The 22,916-nt window shown below is 31.7% G+C and overlaps 1 protein-coding gene across 1 annotated transcript; it reads right to left on the bottom strand.

The window, feature by feature from the left end:
- Positions 1–4,012: 4,012 nt before the first annotated feature.
- LOC145335478 (haloalkane dehalogenase-like) lies at positions 4,013–21,280 on the bottom strand. The gene is made up of 13 exons (XM_080181239.1): positions 21,205–21,280; positions 19,609–19,730; positions 19,088–19,157; positions 18,812–18,858; positions 18,361–18,419; positions 17,814–17,911; positions 15,732–15,783; positions 14,786–14,895; positions 10,329–10,449; positions 8,656–8,732; positions 8,015–8,100; positions 5,023–5,116; positions 4,013–4,320 (listed from the first exon to the last, which is right to left on the bottom strand). The coding sequence occupies exons 1-13, from the start codon at positions 21,274–21,276 to the stop codon at positions 4,249–4,251; spliced, it is 1,080 nt and encodes a 359-aa protein (XP_080037365.1). The 5' UTR covers positions 21,277–21,280; the 3' UTR covers positions 4,013–4,248.
- Positions 21,281–22,916: the final 1,636 nt, after the last annotated feature.

The following is a 22,916-nucleotide window of genomic DNA, read 5'->3' as shown; positions in this document are numbered from 1 at the left end:
AAAATTAGTGGTTCCAACGTTTATAAACACAATTTAATCAACCAATCAAAATTCAGTAAAAATCCCCAAAGCCAATGAATAAGAAAACGTTGTTGTAAAACTTTGTGTACTATTGTAATAAGCAGTCAGTTGTCTCCTCCCTCTCTGGATATGAATACTAAGAAAGAATAAAATGCGATGGTACTCTACAATTCACTTTTCTGCCTGTCCGTCATTCTATCCATGATTTTTTATGATTTTCCAGTATGGCTACGAAAACAATTAATATCCGCTGGATCAGACCCGTCTAATCCATACTTGAAACCATTTATTGTACAGCATGACCCTCGAAAAAGTATTTTTAAGCATCTGTAGCCTATATTTCTCAATAAAATATTAAAAGATTCATATTTACTTGTTCTCTATAATTTTCTACATCAAAGGATATCAAAATATTTTTTTTACATCAATTAACAGCCGAGATTTTTAAAGCCAAAGTTTGGAAAAAGTGCTTGAGAAACTGGATATTGCTAAATATTTCTTAGTTTTTTATTAATATATTACTTTTTATCAACCAGTTAAAAAACAAATAAGAAAGAAGAGCAAGTTTACAATTGATACATTTTTTATTGCATTAAAAAACGTTACTTTTACATATAAAAAAACTACTTTTCAAATTTTACTGAATACATTTTTCTTATAACCATTTTCCCTCAAATCTTATAATATCTCCTCTTTATTAATATGACCTTAAATAAACCCCTCCCCAATTAATGCTTATGACCGGAAAGATTAGTGCTTAAATTCCCGCCCACTCATAAAATTACTTAAACACACATAAAAATCATTTAAATTGTTAAATGTTTAATAAAAGTTTGTAGCTGTAACTTTTTGGTTTTTTAACTTATTTTGATAAAATAAAAAGTGTTTGATTTCTGTTTATGTAAACTTTCAATTTGCTACTATTTTTTATAGGATTTCTTTCTGTAAGGGTGTTTTTGCAATATACACTAATCTAAAATGCCTTTTAGAGCAAGTGAAAAAAGTGCTTTCACATTAAATAAATTTCTTGGAAACATCTTTATATAAGTTTTTTTAAAAGTATTGAAATTATGAGAAAAACACGTCATTTCACTTAAAAAAAAACATTTTTCTTGAAAAGTTACTTTTTCCTCAGCCACTTTTTCAAAACTTTGGCTCTAAAAATCTCAGATGTTAATTGATGTAAAAAAAATATTGTTATATCTACTTATGTGGAAATCTACAGAGAACAAGGACATATACATTTTTTGATAATTCATTAAGAAATATGGGCTGCAGATGCTTAAAAATACTTTTTCGAGGGTCATGCTGTATATTATTATAGACATTTTTCTACAAATAGTAAAGTAAAAAGTTGTAATGAACACCAGTTTTGTTAGACTGGGCCTTCGCCCCTTCAGGACTAACAAAACTGAAAAAAACAGAAGCAATAAACAACTAATCTTGGCTGTTTAGTTTTGACAATGCCAGTTTTCATCAACCAATTAAGGGTACTACTGAAATTTAAACCCTCCCTTATTAGAGGCATAAGACATAGTTATAGAAACCTGCAAACCATAAGAATGATTTTTTTATACATACATATAGACTTCTACCAACCCTTTTTGTAGAAAACGTCGCTTAGAAGCAATAACATTTTGTATGTATCTTATCAATTTATATTGTTATAACTCTTAATATAAAAAGCTTCGTCAAATGTTTTAAATGGACATTCAGAACTTTCTGATAACGATTACAGGGTGCTACTGTCCTTCTCATTCTGTTTTCTTATGTTATTATAGACAGAATTTATTTAATTTTTTGTCCATTTTTCCCTCCCTGTAGACAACTTTTATTGTACCCAGGGAGGTAGGGAACATTGGACTGAAATTACCTTCTTAGCTGGTCCAAAACCTCTAGGTACTTTAATTCAAGTTTATTGACACCAGGGATCTGATGGGTTTAAGACAATAGCCGATAAATGGATGTACATTCCCAAAAATACCCCTACTGTAATTTGCCATCAGTGGTTGAAACGTTTCGACACTATACTAAATAAACTAACCAATTAAAATTCAGTAAAAGTCCCCAAAGATGTTAAGCAAACAAAAATGAAAACGTTATTGTAAAACTTTGGGAACTAGCATAGAGAGAGGTGGACAATGGACTGTTTATTACACTAGTCCCCAAAGTTTTATGATAACGTTTTCTTATTGGCTGGTTTAACAACTTTGGGGACTTTTATTGGATTTGGAATGGTATGGTTATTAATTACTAGCAGCTTCGCCCCTAGCCTCTAGGAGCTTTGCCCCATGAGGTGCTGCGCCCATAATTTATGAGCATCACCAGAATATTTTTTTTTTGTGGGGGGGGGGGGGAATTTTAATTTTTTGGGGGTTGGGAAAATAGCTTAAAACCACAACAGGACCAATAGGTATATACCCTGAAGAGTAGAATCTGATCGGTTCAGTTGTTACTGAGATCTTAAGGGACAGCTGGATGGACGGACAGACAGACTGAAAGACATTGTTCTACTTTGTATTATAGATATTAGATCAAAATTCAGTAAAAGTCCCCAAAGTTGTTAAGCCAACAAATAAGATAATTTATGTTTTGAGATTTCTAATATAAAATTTACTTTAAGATAAACATTTTCTGAAAAAATTGTTCTAGCTTCAAAAATAAGGAAATTACATCCATTTAACATTTTAATCAACCTTAAAAAGAAAGTTGTTAAATGAAAGGGTGAAGTAAGCAAAAAATGACTTTGTCTTAATTAAAGTCGGAAATTTATTATTTAACAGGGAACATGCACAATTTTTTTTTGCCATCTAACTCTAATAAGAGCTCAGATGATATGTGGGGGGGGGGGGGGGTGGGGGAGCGTTGAACTATTAAGGTCCGGAAATGGGCCTGATTGTTAAGTGTTAGCAACCTTTATTTTTAGGTCCTTTTTTTCTTAAAAACTGCAAACTAATAAAAATATAAAAAAACTAACTAATATGTACCATTTCTACTATGTCAATTTAAATATATGATATGTTATCTTGAATGTATCATTCCAGTTTTGTCTCTATTGAAAGTAGAATGAAACATTACTATTATGTCGATATAAATAAGGAAATCAATGTTTATGAATACGCTGATATGTAAACATGAATGTATGATTACAGTTTCGCCTCTAATGAAAGTGGAATCTTACATTTCAAAAATCGTATCGGCGTTGAAGATATCTTCACCAAGAGAGGGGAAAGTGGAAGGGTAGATTACAGTTTTAGAGGGTCCAAACCATAATCATAGATTATGTTTCTGCTTCTATAAAAATGGATTCAACTCCCTAACTGTTGAAGTTGTGTGTCCACATAGAAATTGATTTTATTTGTTTGTATAAAATTGTATTGTGCTCTATTTACTTCTATTTGTTTAGATTCAGGATTTTAGGGATATGACAAGGGAGTAATATTGACCCGTGTATATATGCGTGAACCATTTCTAATAGAAAAAAGTGATAAGGTTTTTTTTCCTGAACCGATTGAGTTCTCCTTTTTAAGGAATCTTTACATAGGTGGCAGGCTGGTCTATTTTTTTTAGATTTAAGTCCTGGGATGTCTCATCTTTTTTCTCGTACTATCTTCTTATCCCTTTGAATATCACCTCCTAGATGCTAGTGGTGCAGCCACTAGTGAACATAAGAGTAACAGGTTGATTATTTGTTTGTTTGTACTGAAAGATCATACTAGAACGATAGTACTCTTCTTGTAGTAAAAACTATTTTTTTAGAAGGTGGAGCGGGGAGATACCCTATATATAATTTAATCATCCCCCAATAAAAATTTATTTTTTCCATTGAAAACTAATTGTTAAGGGATATTTAACTTTAGTCACCCTTTTTACAGTCGCTAAAAGTCAGACAAAACTGAATTTTGAGATATTCTACTTTCTGCAATGTATGAGAGATAGACGTAATGTTTTCGTTATGAAGTTGTTATGCCACCAGAAAAAAACATCAAATTGTTAAAAATATAATCTTAAATTTCTTAAAACATTACATAATAATATATATATTATAATTAATGTTGATAAAACAACGGAACATAAATTATTGTACATTCAAAATGAAGATAAACAAAATTAAAATTGAAGATTAAAATCCAAAGATAATAAGCCATTAAAGGAGATTTGGAAATTGTACTAAAACTTTGAAAATCGGTATAATTTACAGTCCAATGTCCCCTCACTCTCTGCAGTTTAGAGTGAGGTCATCTTCTGATTTGATAAGAACTTGATAATTTCTTTGGAAATTTCTTCTCCATGAGTTTCCTAGAAAATTTGTGATTGTCAATCATTTTCATGCAGGGATAAGACAATGACTGATAAATTCATGTAAATCCCTTATAATGATACACAAAATTACCCCTTCTGTACATTAAAATTAGTGGTTGGAAACATTTGGACACTCAGCTTAATAAAAAAACGATCCAAAATCAACATGTCCCCAAAGTTATTAAGCCAACGAATAAGAAAGCTAATCCAAAACTTTGGGTACTAGTGTAATAAACAGCCCATTGTCCCCTCTCTCTCTGATTTTAATGTCATATCTTCAAACTATCTTTCTGTTAATCTGTCCACATATTTTATCAATCTATCGATCATACTACCTTTCTAAATCTATCTTTTGAAATGTAAATCTATCAATCAAATTATTTGTCCCCAATATTGATTCATTGCTGATTTTTTATCAATTAATACATTAATCTGTTAATTTATCTATTGATCAATCTATCAATCAATATATTTATTAATACATTAATCAATCTATTTTTCAATAATCTATTTGTTAAACTAATCCAATTATCAATCCACCAATCAATCTGTCTATAATTTTTTTTTTATAAATCTATCTCTCAATCAATCAAAATAACAATCAATCTTTCAATCCATCTACCAATCCATCTATTAATCAATCTTTCAATCTATCTATCAATTAATAAATCAATCTATCAATCCAATTATGTGTTATACCTGTAGAAAGTGTCTAGCCCCCTTGATAACAACGCTATCAGCAGTTGGTACAAGTTTGTGGAAAACCTTCTCCTGTCCACGAGTTATAGGGTCACTGAAAAAACAAGGATGACTACATTAATAATAGCGAAGCTCGGAAACGGTAGGACAAACGGACATTACCACTTGTATAGTGTCAGAACTTAACAAAAAGAATGTAAATGTATAAGAGTATAAATCGTACCTAACTACTACAGGAATCACCATGCAAAGTTTGAAATCGAAAACTAATTTTAAAAAAGCTTCGCTTTTGAAAAGAAATATAACACTTTTTATTCTAATAAAGTTAGTATAAGTATTTTAAAGTGAATCTTTTCTATATAAAGAAATTGTTCGTAATTCCGTAACGGAAAGCTCTTATAGTTGAAACAACATATTAGAATTTTCCTATGTATTTCAAACGTGGCCGTTTGTTACGGTTTAGAAATCATAACCACTCTATAATTATGCCCGGAATGACTTAATTTAAACTTAAGACTTTTTAGCTTTATGACTACATTATCTTATGCTTCTAGGAATATTGATTCCCAGGACAATTGGTCAAAATGTTACATTATACGCATAGTACCTCTATATCAAAATGTAAATTGGTCCATATCAATAAGCATTCTGAATTCAAGTTTTGAATTCAAAATTTGAGAAAATATTAAGGATTAGACTTAAACATCCATACGTAGCAATTAGTATATAAAGCACAAATAAATGAGAAACGTACAAGAAAAATTTGTTATTTGTATTTGTATTTGTTAATAAAAAAATAATTCGTTATAGCAAAAAAAAATCACGAAATCTTCACAAACTTTTTTTATCCATCTTGAATAGCACCTGAAAAATTTAATTTTACCCATAGCGTTACGGACTGACGGATGTACAGACAAATTGAATCATAGAGTGCTTGGCTACTAAAAAAAATTATATTCAATACTGTTTAACCCTTAACAGTCGGGCCCCTTGCCGCACCTTAATCAGTCGGGGGGGGGGGCGTTCAACGCCCCCCCTTATTATCTCAGTTCCTATTAGAGCTAGAGGGCTAAAAAATTTTGTGCAAGTCCCCTGTGTTATGATGAATTTCCGACCTTTTATAAGTCTAAGTCAATTTTCGCTTCCTTCACCCTTTTATTTAACAACCTTTGTTTTTAGGTCCTTTTTTACTTAAAAATTTCAAACGGCTGTAATTTTTTTATTTTTAAAGCTAGAAGAACAATTTTTTTGCAGAAAATGTTTATTTTTATGTAAATTTTATATTTGAAATATCAAAATATAAATTTCAGCGGCCGCAGCTGTACTTGGCAGCTGCCAGCCGCCGCAGTCGGCGGTCGGCGGGAAAACGGCGGCGGATCTTTATGAAATTTTAATACATTATCTAGACATATAAGAAAAGCTTAAGTTTAAAATTTGAAGTCTCTAAGTCAAAAATTGCGGCCACAGGAGCCTTTTAAAGATTTCTGGAGACCTGGAGGATCAGGACCTGCAGGATCATACCTGGAACCTGAAATTGACTTGAACACCTGTATTTAAGATGAGGATGTACTACTAAAGGATATTTTAGTAATTTGGTAAGATAAAATGCTTTGTTTAAGTCAAAAAAATATTTTTGTTCTTTACCTGGATGACCCTGCCAGGTTTGCTGGCATCCTGTGCCCGCCAGGATGGAGATTTTCAAAAAATTCCAACTCTCAGTTATGTGTCATACCCATACTTAAAAAGTCAAGCAGTTTGGGCTCTTTATCTTTCACACACAGAAAATGAGATAGAAAAAACCGGAGGGGGGGGCGTTCAACGCCCCCCCCCCCCCCGACCGTTAAGGGTTAATTGAGATAGGAACAGTTTCAAATATTTTGTTTATTTTAAAACAAGGACAAAACAATTATATTCAAAAGAAGCGTAGCAATAATAACAATACAGTAAAAAAAAAAACTTGAGAAATTTCAGGCTAAAAATCAAAATTGTACCCAAAGTTTTATAAACATAATTCTTTAAATCTTATTGGCTTAATAATGTTGGGTACTTTAATCTTAATTTGATGATTCGTACAAGCAATGCCAAAACTTGTCAACCAATAATCTTAATGTGCAAAATTCAAAAATTTGAGGAAAGGTTAATTTCACATCCGTTGTCCCTTCACTGTATACCTAAGGGAATCATTCGTACCCCGAACACGCGAAAAAAATCTAATCATAGAGTAGCTTCGCTCCTTACAAAGTTTCTAGACGTCCAGACAATATACATATGTGTGAATAATGAATAAAGTGGTGTGCATCAGGGTTCTAAAAGGATAAGACAGTGGCCGATAAATTGGTGTACATCACCAAAAATTATAGAATTACCCCTATCGTAAATAACAATTACTGGTTGAAACTCATCTTAATCAACCAACCAATCAAAATTCAATAAAAGTCCCTAAAGTTGTTGAGCCAACAAATAAGAAAATTTTGGGGACTAGAGTAACACACAGCACATAGTCCCCTCCCACCCAAGGGTGTGCATTCACTTCTGCACATGTATCACATCCCCCTGGCAAAATTAAAAAAGGGTTTGGATACACCCCCATAAACAACCAAGGGGGATGTAAACAAATTTGCATGCTTCGTCCATGTATTTATTAATCAAAGGAGGCTTGTTTAACCTTTTAATATGTTGATCGATCATGTAGGGGGGGTGTATTCACCCCTTGACACCACTCTTTTTGTCTTTATTGCACCCCCCATAAAGTTCGTACCCCCCCACGGTTTTAAAGTTTAAGAGGGGGTGTCCAAAGTTTCGGGTACTCATTGCCTTTGAAGTAAAATAAATGTAAATAACTATCGATTTAAGCAAGAATTTAGCTTTTTATGATTATTACATTGAGCTACATTTTTAGGTAAGATTAACATGAAAGGAAGACAATAAAATCAAAATATTTACTTTAACTTATATATCAATTTGAGAATCTTGTAATATCTATCTATATTACCTATCAGAGAAAGCAACAAGGACGGGTTTCTTCCAAGTTTTCAAACAGTTTTTAGCCTCCCACATATGGCATGTTACGGGATCATCCTAGAAAAATTGTGTTTTAAGTTTCTTTGGGGAAAAAGATTAAAATTAGTTAATAACTAAGAAATTATTTTTTTGCAAAGCAAATTACATTTATTTACAGATGCTACAAATATGCTATGCCTGTAACATTGTTCCTAATCGCCTGGTCATTTCTAAATTGAAGTGAATAAGATAAATTTATATTAAATTTTAAAGTTTTTGGCGTCATTGCTAGTTTGATATTAATATTATGATTTTAACAGTCCTAACAAAATGCCTGAAATTAGGACTGATAAGAGACTTTCTTGTATTAATTCGAATTCGGTGGATAGGAACCGGTTCTCATCCATACGAACAAAAACTATGTCTATCATCGTATTATATCCAACTTTCTACAAATATAAAAATGTACAACCATAAGATTAAAACCAGTTTTTTTAGCCCGTGCCTTCAGCTGTTTATAATACGATGCAAGAAATAACTTTTCTTGAACACAAACTTTTAAAGTTGATCTGTCAAGCATTTTAGGTCTAGATGGAAGAAAGCCATATAATTTGAAATTTTTTGAGTCCTTACTTTAAAGAAGGGCACAAGTAGGGGCCAACTAGCTAACCCACCACAGTATAGACTTGTTGGGAATGGGGCTGTATAACCTGAAATTGTATTTCCATATTATCTCAAAACCTAAGTTTAACAGGATAAATGATTAGTTAAAAAGTTATCACTGGTCAAAATTCACTAAAGTCAACAAAGTTCTTAGGCCAACGAATAAGGATACGTTATATAAAGCTTTGGGGACTAGTGTAATAAACAGCCCACTGTTTCCTCTCTCTCTCTCTCTATCTGCCTGAAACCAAACTGAAAGATGGATTTATCAATCCGACAGTTTGACGCACACACTCTAATTTTAATTAACTTCATTACTAAAAATTTACCATTTGAAACTTCTAGATCAACACCACGCTCTGGTTCGACTGAAACCTAGATGGACATTGTGCAGGACATTCGGACAGATTAACGTACAACATCTAATTATAGAGCAACTGCTTTAATTTTAATTACCATTCAAAACTTCTTGATCAACGCCATGCTGTTTACAAAAACATACCTGGAAATTTGTCTAGACAGATTAACGTACAACATCTAATTATAGAGAAGCTGTGCCTATTCTAATTACCATTTAAGACTTCTTGATCAACGCAATGCTGGTTCCTGAAACCCAGATGGAATATATGCTAAACATTCAGTCAGAAACCCAGTTTGACGCACACACTCTAATTTTAATTAAGTTCATTACTAAAAATTTACCATTTGAAACTTCTAGATCAACACCACGCTCTGGTTCGACTGAAACCTAGATGGACATTGTGCAGGACATTCGGACAGATTAACGTACAACATCTAATTATAGAGCAACTGCTTTAATTTTAATTACCATTCAAAACTTCTTGATCAACGCCATGCTGATTCCAAAAACATACCTGGAAATTTGTCTAGACAGATTAACGTACAACATCTAATTATAGAGAAGCTGTGCCTATTCTAATTACCATTTAAGACTCTTGATCAACGCCACGTTGGATCCTTAATACTAACTGGAATATATACTGAACATTTGGACAGATTAACTTACAAACTCTAATTATAGAGCAGCTGTGATAATTTTAATTACCATTTAAAACTTCTTGATCAACGCCATGCTGTTTCCAAGAACATACCTGGAAATTTGGCTAGACAGACATACAGCATCTAATTATAGAGTAGCTGTGCCTACCTATTCTAATTACCATTTAAAACTTCTTGATCAACGCCACGTTGGTTCCTAAACCCTAATTGGAATATAGACTGAACATTCTAACTGATTAACGTACAACATCTAATTACCATTTAAGACTTTTTGATCAACGCCACGCTGGTTCCTGAAACCTAGCTGGACATTGTGCTGGAAATTTTGACAGATTAACATACAACATCTAATTATAGAGTAGCTGTGTCTACCTATTCTAATTACCATTTAAAACTTTTTGATCGACAACATGCTGATTTCTGAAACCCAGATGGAAATTGTGCTGGACATTCAGACAGATTAACATACAGCATCTATTTATAGAGTACCTGTGCCAATTATAATTACCATTTAAAACTTCTTGATCAACGCCATGCTGTTTCCAAGAACATACCTGGAAATTTGTCTAGACAGATTAACGCACAACGTCTAATTATAGAGTTTCTCTGTCTATTCTATTTACCATTTAAAACTTCTTGATCAACGCCACGTTGGTTTCTGAACCCCGCCTGGAAGATGAACTGGACAGGTAAGCATGTTCCAAACAGACTCACAAGAGATCTCCACAGGGTGAAAGGTAGAATCTAAACAAAACAAGGATGACAACTTCCATGAGTAGCGAAGCTCAAAAACAATGAATGGACATGAAAAAAAAGAACTATAGAGTAGTCTCATAAAAAATAAACATTAAACTAAAATCACGTTTCCCCTATAACCTTTCGGACGGACAGACGGACATTTCAAACTATAGAGTAGCTTCGTTACCAAAAAGTAATTCTTGATATGTACTTACGTACATATATTTCCTGTAATATAGAGGTACTACACTATTCTTTTGTCTATTTATATATTTTTAAAGTTATTTTCATTTGCTGGGAAATACTTAAAGAAAATACAATTACATAATTTAAGAAAGGGGGAATTTGATAGTATCTGGCAAATTTTATTTCAAAATATCAAATTACATAGAGAATGGATAAAATACTAAAGACAAAATCCAATGTAATACCAAGAATCTACTAGTGGACAAACAACCCCGCATCCCCTATCTAGCTCCTGTAAGAAGCTTCAACTCTGGAGTCTGCAGGCTCTCTTAACCTAACCTAATCCAAAAAAGCATTGAAAATATAATTTTATTTTCGGTCCGAATCTCAGTTTCAGCAAAACTTCTCAATATTCTGGGCTAAGAGGGGGAAGGGATTCGCTGAAGTTAACTATTAAAATATTGGATTAAACTAAAAATTCTTTGAAATACCCCTTTTCTTTCCATGATATAATTTGAACTTTCAATTTGTGGCCAGGAGTAAATAATCCTTTGTACTCAGGGATATGAAGGGATAAGACAATGGACAGTAAATTGGAAGCATCCCAAATGATGATAAATAAAATTTACCCCTTACATAAATCATCAAAAAATCATAAACGAAGCTTTTTTACTCGTTTTTCTGTCAATCATGTTTACATTATAGATATTCAGTATAAACATTCAAATTTATTTGCTCTAAACCAAAAGCTAGAATGCCTCTTTTAAATATCACTGTTCTAGCAGATACGCCCCTGGAGGCCTCTAGTGGCATTTAAATGTTTTTTTTTATTTCAAATATCTAATTTGAGAAATAATTTGTCTATGTTATCAGTTATTAAATTCATGCTTCTACGCAGCGCGACTACGCTAGCGACACTATGCGGCGGAAATATTTTTTTTATATTTTATTGTGATTTCTCTTGGGAGGGTGGTGGTACCCTCCCCCAAAATAGTTAAAACCCCCCCGGGACAAATGAGAATCTACCCTGATTAGGAGAACCCGATCAGTTCAGCGGTTAGCGAGATCCTTTGGTACAATCACAAAAACAAACAGACAAACAACCTGTTACTTTAGTATAAGGATTAGAGTTTACTCTAAATATTGTAACTTATTGTTGCAAAACTACTTATGAGCGTAATTGTCTTTGTTTTGAGAATGACATATGTCTTAGCGTTAAGCCTAAACATTTTTTTACCAGCGACAATATGTTTTGATATTCCCTCATAAAGAGGCCTCTAGGGGCGTAGCCGTTAGCTGATAGATAGTTTAACCAATTTATTTAATGTTTTACTATCCTGAATGTTTAAACTCACACTGTTTTAGGGGTTAAGGCGTTTTATCAAAACTGCAAGAAAAGAAAAATAAATGTAATTATTCTTTGAAAAAAAACTATTATATTTTTAATAACTTTGGTATGAACTAAATTTAAACAGAATTAACCCTCTAGAAAAACACATAAAGCAATGGATTTGGTTAAAAAGCAGGAGGGTGTGGACATTGGGCTATAATTTACAAAGCCCAAAGTTTTATTACTGCATTGTCTTATTCGTTAGCTCAAAACATTAGTATTTTAACTTTTCAACCAATAATTTTAATCTATAGAAAGGGCATTTGTGTTTGGGGATGTATAACATTTTACCAGCCATTGTCTTATCCTATAAAATCCCTGCTAAAAATTGATCTTATGTTGCTATGTCTGATCTATTACATTTTTAACATTGTATGAGCATGACCAAGAGGTGGCAATATTGATTTGACAATTTGGAGTAAATCCAATTATGACAGGGATGCAGGGATAGGACAATGTACGGAAAATTTTTGGCTTACAAATTTTTCCTTAGAAAGAATTATCTAACTTAACCAATAGATTTCTTACTGTACAATAAATTACTGTAATTGTTATAAATGAAGAACATAAGAATCTTAGTATTTGAATGGTGGAAAAGTTGTGGACAAATAATTTTTATTTTAGATGCAATATCCTTATTCCTGACTTATAGATAGCTAGTGGCCTTTCCCTAAGACAAAATTAGAGATACGAAAATTTTAATTTAGAGGATCGAATTTAAAGGGGCTAAAAATAGCTTAAAACCAGGACTTCAATCTGAAGATGAAATTTCTTAGAACCATCAAAAGACTTATATGAAACTCACTTTTAATATAGAATTAAATCAGTTTAGTAGTTGAGATCTTAAGCTACATACAAAAAACCTTACTACTTTATATAAGAAAATGGTCTTTATAATTAAATCTTTAATAATTTCAAAATTTATAAAAAAAACTCTAAATCTAACATTCCTATTATCTGTCTATCTCCCTTCTGTTTCTGATTTTCACTATTTATTTCAAAGACAAGACATTCAAGAGTCGAAAATCTCAAAAAAATTAAATATTATGAACAAGTTTTGCATTTAACAGGGTGGTTTCCCTCATAATACCTAAAGAGCAAAAATATCTTCCATCCCCTTATATTGAACCTGAATTGAAAATAATGTATTTATAGTATTAAAGTATCAGGCCTACTTATTTGAATTTATATCAAAAATAAAGTTTAAAGTAATTTATTAGGTAAATACTAATTAATGTGAATTTTCATAAAAAGTTACTTGAACATTTTGGACAGGTTTATAGAAAGTAGTAAGGTCTATGTTGACTTCTTAGACAAATTCAATTTCCATTTCACAAGTCCAAAGAATAATTTACCCTATTTTTATTAATTGATTCTTAAAATGGTCTTTAAAAATCAGAGCAACTAGATGCTAGTGGGACAGCTGCTAGCATTTTATAAGCATCTTACATAGCATCTAATAAAGACTAGTTTCTATTATACTTTTTCTAACAAACTTATATTATAAAGTTTATTTTATTGTATTTGGCTGTTTAAAGGGTAAGGATTCTACTCTTTTATATTTCTCTATGACTATTATAAAATCTTTCAGGGCTATATTTTGTATCACACTAAAATGGTGTGCTTTCACCTCCGCATATGTCTCTTGTTGAAAATCATATAAACCTAGGGATTTTAAGAGATAAGCCAAAAGACGAAAAATTAACACAATAATATCCCTTCCAAAAGTTCAAAAAAAGTTTGGAGCAAACCAATTAAAATATAAAGTACCCAAAGTTTTGTGTCAGCACATAAAATTTTGAGTACCTTTGTAATTTACAAATACATGTCCCCTATATCCATTTTATAACAGCATAAAAAAGTTATTTTTATTTACTGTTCTGTCTTTTTTCTGTAATGAAAACACTATGCGGTTGCAGAGAGAGAGAGAGGGGACAACGGACTGTTTATTACACAAGTCCCCAAAGTTCTATAAAAAAAACATTTCCTTTCTCGTTGACTTTATAACTTTAGGGACTAAAGTTGATTTTGATTGGTTGTTTATTAAGTTGAGTGTCCAAACGTTTAAACCACTAATTTTAGTCTACAGAAGGGACAATTTTGTGTATTACCATTGGGTATACTATGTACATCAATTAATCGGCCATTGTCGTATCCCTTAGATCCCTTATGCGGATGTGATGTTATGTGGAAGTGAATGCGCACCAAAATTGTTTTAGGGGGAATAAAGCTAATCTAGTTTGTCACTTTATTTGTAATTTGTTTTAATTCAATCTCAAAATTAGTACCCGGTTAAACTGTGGGGCTTGTATTACTATGATCACATTATACAAGTATAATGCAGGGATCTGTAGGTATAAGACAATGGCCGATACTTTGATGTCCATCCCCAATGATGATACCCAAACTTACCCCTTATGCAGATTAAAATTAGAGGTTGAAACGCCTGAACACTCAACTTAATCATCCAATCAAAAACCACTAGTGTCTTCAAAGTTGTTAAGCCAACGAATATGAAAAAATTGGTATAAAACTTTGGGGACTAGTGAAATAAACAGCTCATTGTCACCTCTCTCTCTCAGTATAAAGCCTAATGTTCATTAAAACGTAAATATCAGAAAAATTAGTTCTCAAAAAAGCATGATTATAAGGAGGAATAGATTATACTGGTAACAAAAATTTAATAAACAGGTTCTCTCATTGGTTTACAAAAAAAATAGTTAGATTCTTTAATGTTACTAACTAAAATGAACTTGGGGGTTTTACCTTTTGAAGACGCTGCATAGAGAAACCTTGGGAATCAAAGTTAAGAATTGGATCAGGCAGTCCTGTGTTCATTACAACCAAGCTTGAAAATAGGCCAGGACAGTCTTTCACTGAAAATAATATTGATAAATACAGTCTTGTAACAAAAAAAAATCACGTTAGAAAATTGGCCAAGACGGTCCTAAAAATACAATAACGTATACTCTAAAATTATATTAAATATATAACTTTAATTGAAATAATTGGACTTTCTTGTTTTTAACAAAAATATATTAAAAGCCAATAAAAAGTTAATTAAGTTATAATAGATCTATTGTATACAAAGACCTTCCCTTTTTTTTTAGAATTATTATATGTATTTTAAAATTTGTGACCTTTAGACTTTACCAAAGTGTTTGATACGTATTGTTTATTTTCACTGATGAAAAACACAAAATAAACAAAAGAGTCTTAGCAACTGCTTGTAGCAATAGATACATCTAGATCGTGTTATACTAATGACGTCAAAAAAGTACCCATTTTATTTTAATTGTAAAAGTAGAAGAAAATATATATTCATTTTCATAAAAAAATCTTGTATTGCATTACAAGGAGTTTGAAAGGTTGTCTATTGGATGTTATTTATATTGATGTTCATGTTTGGTTATAGGATTGATTAATTTAAAAAAGGAACAGAGCCCTTTTTCAATTTGAGCTTTACACTAAATAAGGAAAACAAACAATTTTTGGGAAGAAAATTATTTTTCTTTGGCGATTTCTACTGAGGCTTGGAGGTACCCTTCCCCGAAATAGTTATACACCTGTTTTTGTCCTATAAAAAGTTTTCCTGTAAATGGTAATGATAAATGTTACGCTACTAGTAAGATTCTTCGCTAAAGAAACACAGACAATCGACCTGTTACTTCTATATAAAGTTGCTTTATCGCTGTAACCCTGAAAAACTCACCAACGCTCAAACCAGTTAGTCCGCCCCAATCTTGACATACAAGAACCATATCCTAATAAGATCACATTAAAATTCAGCTACTATTAAAGATAGATGACTATTTTACTTCTTAATTGTATGTGAAGATTCTCCTGATTTATTATTTATTGCACTGGTAAATGAGATATGCTTCTGAAACTTTCTAAAAAGAATCTTCCTACCTTTTAGAATCTATACAACTATAATAATGGCCACTGTTTAAATTTAAAAATTCTAGGTTGGGCTACTATGGGTATTGTTATCCTTGTAAAGCTATTAATCTGACGTTTTTGTTATGTAGTTTTGTAAGAAATCAACATATAAAAAGACTAAAGAGATTGGGTACTTTTGTGAAAATCTGGGTGGTTTGATAAAAAAAATTCAACCAATAAGTGTAATGCCCAAAAGGGGTAATTATGGATATTATGATTTGGGGTGTACATAAGTTTAGCGTCCATTGTCTTATCCCTTAAAAAACTTGTATAACCCCACTTATATAAACCAATAAACCCGTGCATTAAATGATAAAAAATTTAGAATAAAAGTTCGTGTTCCTAATTATGACCCCATATAATAATGGATTTAGAATTCATGAATATTGTTAAAGATTCTCACATACCGTGATAAAATGTTTCTCATAGCTGGCTAACATAAAGATAACCCGAACACCCCCCCCCCTTTTGCGTAATGAATTTACTTCATCCCCCTTGACCACAGAGGAAACTATTGACCAATATATTACGACTATATTAGCAACCTAAATTAATAACAAAAAATTCCCCTGTCACACTTTATTCACGTATTTTAAGTACATCCATTCATATAATTGACTGACTAGACTGCTTATCAAGTGTATATAACAATTGGCGTATCATTAATACAAAGTTCAGATATTCTGTCTGTCTTTCTGTCCGTCATACGAAACTAAAAGTAGACTCAAGAATTGAATTTATAAAATTTTAAAGATTGTCTAAATTAAATTTATTAATTTGTTAATTATGAATCGAGGGTATATTTGGTACACCGACAAACCTCCTACTGCGACAAACGTCCTAATGCGACAAACGTCCTAAACCTCATAATGCGACAAACGTCCTAATGCGACAAACCTCCTAAAGGGACAAACGTCCTAATGCGACATCTCCTAAGTAAAACGTCCTAAAAATTTTCAAAAATTATGAAATAAAAAAATCTTCCAAAATTTGAGAACAAAATCCACTAACGTTAATACAAATTAACAATATAAAATCCAATATGGCGATAAAACATTATTTATTGAATAACTTTGCACACAGGCTGAAAATTAAAAATCCGTCCGACAGTTTTCCTAAAGTCTGCGTTGGCCATCGAATGGCATGGTTTTGAACCCGATACAATCATGCATAACAAAAATCGACCTTTAATTTTTAAAATTCTTTTTTTAAAATTTATATTCGAACATTTTAAATTAAGTTGTGAAAGATTTAAATTTTTAAAATATTTTAGGAGGTTTTACTTAAGAGATGTCGCATTAGGACGTTTGTCGTTTAGGAGGTTTGTCGCTTAGGAGGTTTGTCGCATTAGGACGTTTGTCGCAGTAGGACGTTTGTCGGTGTACCGAATCGAGCAATCAATATATATTATGAATCAATTAATATATTTATATTTATGTTAATCTATTGATCAATCTATTTATCAATCTAACAATCAATCTATCAATCAATGTATCAAACTATCAATCTATCAATCTATTAATCTATCAATCTATTAATCTATTAATCTATCAATCTATCAATCTATCAATCAATCTATCTATTTATCAACCTGTCAATCTATCAATCTATCAATCTATTAATCTATCAATCTATCAATCAATCTATCTATTTATCAATCTATCAATCTATCAATCTATCAATCAATCTATCTATTTATCAATCTATCAAACTACCAATCAATCTGTCAATAAATCTGTCAATCAATCCATCCATAAATATTTAAATCAGTCTATCAATAAAAAAATATATTTATATAGCAACAAACCAATATAATCACAAACCTATTGATCAATCTATATATCTTTCCAACCTGTAAATTAAGATCTTCAATCAGCATTCTAAGCACCATAGTGTGTAGTTCATGGGTATAATTTCTTGGGGATGTATATTTGTCTGATTTTCCAAAGCCTTAAAAAGAAAAAAGTAGCAGGATTTCTGTCAGTAGCTTTAGATTCTGAAACCTAATGTTTTTAAACGTGTAACGTAGGTTTATAACTATTTTGTGTTTTAAGGTTGGTATGTTTTTTAACCTATTTTTATAAAAATACACTATTCTAAGACATGAAGATATATTTTGATTTTAGCAATCATTTTCAATTCATTTTGTCTAAAAATGAGACATTAGATAACAGCAAATATGATCAAAGATATTAAACATACATTTATATAGAACAATGTCACAAATTATTTTGAATCACCAGAAAATAAAAATGACAACTGAAAAAGTGGGAAGTTAACTCCACCTTCCCTGGATAACAATAACTTTCATGAAAAATTCAATGTATTTTCTTTTTAAAACTAAGAACAAAAAACAAGCATAGCTACTAATAATCTAGTTTCTTTACGTCTAAACTTACCAATAAAGTCGGGAACAATAACTCTATAGCCAGCGTCAACTAAGGGTGGTATCATCTTTCTAAACATATAGTAAAATATAATGAACATATGCATAATATAAAATAAGTAGAAAAATTATATACTGTTGACTCTATAGCCAGTGTCCACTAGAGGTCGTTTAGAACCAGTTATGAGCCATACTTAAAAATTATGTATCTTGTAGACAGTTTTCTACGAATAATAGAATTAATACCATTTTTTTTAGCGACTGCAAAAGCTGTTTATAATACGATGACTATTCTGAACATGGATATTTTCTTATACGAAGGATTTGTTTTGCTGTGTCCCTGCCAATGGACTGTTATAGATGAAAAAGTGTAGGAGTTTTTTTTGTAAATACAGAAATATGTAGTATGAGACGATGGGATGCTGGTACAGATAATATGAGAATTTAAAAGATAACGTTTAAACCTGTAAAGAAAAGACCATGTTGGTTCGCCATGAAGACACAAAATAACCTATAATTAAGAATAATCGTTGATTTAAGCATATTAGAATTGTCCTGTCGACTTCAACACTGACGAGGTACAATAATATAAGCGAAGCATCTCAATTATAAAGTCCTAAAACAGTATCCTGTATTAAAGTAACTTTGCATCACATTTTGCCAAGAAATATAAAAAATATACTTCATCCACACAAATTAGAAAAAAATATTATTTCCTTTTTATTTCAAATGTAAATTACCTTTCCATGCCTAGGTCCTTCATCCAGGTAATGAACTCTAGGAAGTTTTATTCCACATCCAGCATTCAGCCTAAACAAGGATGGCAGCATCCATAATGTGCAAATTAGCTGTAAAGCGGCTTAAAAGTAGAAAGACCACCATGGATGTTTTATGCTTAAACATGCATCATAATGATGGGAATGTTTCAGATGGCTATCTCAAATAGAAGCCGAGAATATCATGTAACCCCATTATGTATCGTACAAACGGACAGTCAGTCTGAGGGATGAACAGACATCGAATTGTAGAGTAGATTCGCTAGTAAAAAAAAAAAAATTGTTTATAAATTCATTGAGATAAGTTTTATTCACCTTTAAATAATTGTAATAAAACTGCTAAAGCAGATATATTGTCAAAAAGTCGCAGCAGTGCTCCTTTTGATCTATCTATAAACTTATCTTCAGAACTATGTACCTATCCATGCATCTTATAGTCCATCTAATAAAGGTAAACCAATCCAAAAGTAGCTAAACTAACTTACTCAATATAATTTGGTCCAAAGTTGTATCCCACAAGATGAAGGCTGCTAAACCTTTCTTCTGGTGTCCGCAGAATTGATGGAGATCTAGAGCCAGCCAGGACTTGGTATACAGGCTTCAATATCTAAATATAGTTCATATCTAATTAGCTAGGTGTCAGTAGTTTAATATAGATCTAGATATAGCCAGGACTTGGTATAAAGGGGAGAAATAAGGGTAGAGGGTTGTGGGAAAATTTGTACTTAAAATTATTAGTCTGAATTACATTTCCTAGTTCCTAGGTGTCAGTAGTTATTGATATAGACCTGGTACCAGCAATAACCTGATAAATAACATTTCTCATAACACAGTCGTTTCGTTTGAACAAAGCAAAACTAGTATTTATTTACTTCTTACAGCCCGTACACATTGCATGAAACTGTGGGCGTGGGCGTGTGTGTGTTAGAAACAGCTGTTTGACATGTTTGACAGAGTAGTCACATGGTATTTTTTATAAAAAAAATTTAAAAATAAATTGATTTTAACGTTAATGTTACAGTGGTGTAGTGTATTAAAAAATAAATTTCTGATAAATAAACAGGGTTGCCTAAAAGTATAACTTGAAAATAAATTTCAGAAAATTATTTTAACACTTTTTTATGCGGAACATCTGTTTATAAAATGGAGATTAAAATGTTGTCATTGTAAAAAAATTTTAAAAGAATTTTTTTTAACGCCAATTTACGCTAATTTAGAGTTATTTATTTGAATTAAAAATTTCAAATATAGGTTTATTATTCTCTTTTCTTTCATTGAAAAAATAATTTCAATTTAAATTTCCATTGAAAATGTTTTAATTTTACCGTTTAAAGTTTGTACTATTCAGGCCCATAAAAATGTTACTTTTACTTAATAAAATTTTATTTTTGTTTCAGAAAATATTTATTTCATTAAGAATAAGGCCGTTTGTGAAAAAAAATGTAATAATGATTAAATTAGAGCAACAAATATATCTCTTAATTGTATCTTATAGACTTGGATTTGTTGAGATTGCGGCATTGTACATTTTCTGCAGCGCTACGATTCGCCTGTGCATAGTTTTTTAATAACGAAACAGGAGTGATAAAGCAACTAATCCACAATATCTATATTCAATAAAAAGCCTACAAGGTGTTTAAACCAAGGAATCCTATTATATAAAGTAGTAAGCGTTTTTTGTCTGTCCCGAAGGATCTAGCTAACCGCTGAACCGATATTGTTCTCCTTTACAGTGAAGCTTCTTATAGGTCTTGGGAAGGTTTTTAACTATTTTTTGGGAGGGTGTCTTCAACCCCTCCCCCCCAAAAAATTTTTTTTTTACTTTTTTGAAACTTAAATTTAAAATGAGATGAGGTCGACTTTTACCCCTCCCACCTTAGTTACCCCTAGAGGCGTCTAGGGGCGTAGACGCTAGTAAATAAATAAAACATTTAGTATCTGTGAAATTTAAACCCAAATGTCCTCCTCCTCCCAGACTTTCGTCACTTAAGCAGCTATTATATTTATTGTTGTACAATATGCTTGATTATGACCAGACAGACAGACAACAAGTTTCAGTGCATCTAAAAGTATGCACTTACTTGTTTAAAGAAATTCAGAATATTTGCTATGACAATTAGAGTAACAAGTATAATAGTCGTCGGCAACCCCATCTTGATTCTGAAAAAATAAAACTACATGGTAAAAGTTGTCTTAAGGACTACAAATCTAACATGTTCTAGCTCAATATTTTCAGTTAAATATACACAACAGGAGTTTTTTCTACAAAATCTTTATACTTATTTAGAAAATTAAAATAGTAACACTTAGAAAATACCAGAGATCTTAAGGATTAGACAATGTAAGAGAAATTACTGCAAATCCCCAATTTTGATAAAAAAAAGAAATGGGTTGAAAAATTAGAACCTACTAGTTGGGAAAAAAAGTATTGAAAGTTTTTGATTCAGCCAATAAGGTAACGTGGTAATTAATCTTAGATACCATCATAATATAAATTAATTCTTACATCAATTGTTAATTTACTGAAATAATCACATATTCACATTAATATCTTTAATTTACTACTAAAGTTAAAAAGACTAGTATTAAATAAATATTTGAGATAAGGAATAATAAATGAGTGTTTTTATAATGTTTATAATTTTGGAAAATAGCACCTTTTATCTTTGTAATAAAAAGCCAACAGCTTCTAGCAAGTCCAAGTATTCATTTTAATGAATTATAAAAATTAAGAACATTAAATTGCTTTAATCTGATTGGATATGTTAAAAATTCATTGATATATTAATAATATTCAATAAAAATTAGAATATGGGGAATTTCTCTTGGGACGGTTGTGGCACCCTTCCCCAAAATAGTTATAAACTTTCCCAGGATCTGTGAGGAGTCCATATCGATTCAGTGGTTAGCGACATTCTTCTTGACAAACAGACAGATTCACATTATTTTTTGAATCTACTGCAGTTCACGGTAAAATATTGCTGGTAACGAATATTGCCAAAAATCTATGAATTTTAAAGGCTGCTAGCTGCCAAACAACTGAACTTACAGATCATGCCCGCCCACTGTTTTAAGCGGAATAAGAAGGCCTACAAATAATCTGGAATAGCCATAAATCAATAATGCATAATTATCTCGCAGTGCAGAGAAATGCGCGAAAAAGGCCTATTTTACGCACTTTTTCTTCAGTGAAACTTTCCCTGTGCATTATTGGATCTTGGCTATTCCAGATTATTTGTAGGCTTTCTTATACCGCTAAAAATGGTGTGCGGGTATGATCTGTACGTTCAGCCGTTTGGCAGCTAGCAGCCTTTAAAATTCATAGATTTTTAGCAATATTCGTTACCAGCAATATTTTACCGTGAACTGCAGTAGATCCTATTTTTTTTTTAACCCCTTACAGTCGGGCCCCTTGCCGCACCTTAATCAGTCGGGAGGGGGGGGGGCATTAAACGCCCCCCCTTATTATCTCAAATCCTATTAGAGCTAGAGGGCTAAATTTTTTTGTGCAAGTCTCCTGTTTGATAATGAATTTCCGACCTTTTATAAGTCTAAGTCAATTTTCGTTTCCTTCACCATTTAATTTAACAACCTTTGTTTTTAGGTCTTTTTTTACTTAAAAATTTAAAACGGCTGTAATTTTCTTATTTTTGAAGCTAGAAGAAAAATTTTTTTCCAGAAAATGTTTATCTTTACATTAGAAATATCAAAATATAAATTTCAGCGGCCGCAGCTGTACTTGGCAGCTGCCGGCCGCCGCAGTCGGCGATCGGAGGGAACACGGCGGCGTATC

Source organism: Acartia tonsa, chromosome 13 (assembly GCF_053477335.1).
Source record: "Acartia tonsa isolate MP-2025a chromosome 13, ASM5347733v1, whole genome shotgun sequence".
Lineage (NCBI taxonomy): Eukaryota > Metazoa > Arthropoda > Copepoda > Calanoida > Acartiidae > Acartia > Acartia tonsa.
Note: the sequence above shows the minus strand (reverse complement) of the source record. Positions and strands in the feature narration are given on the sequence as shown.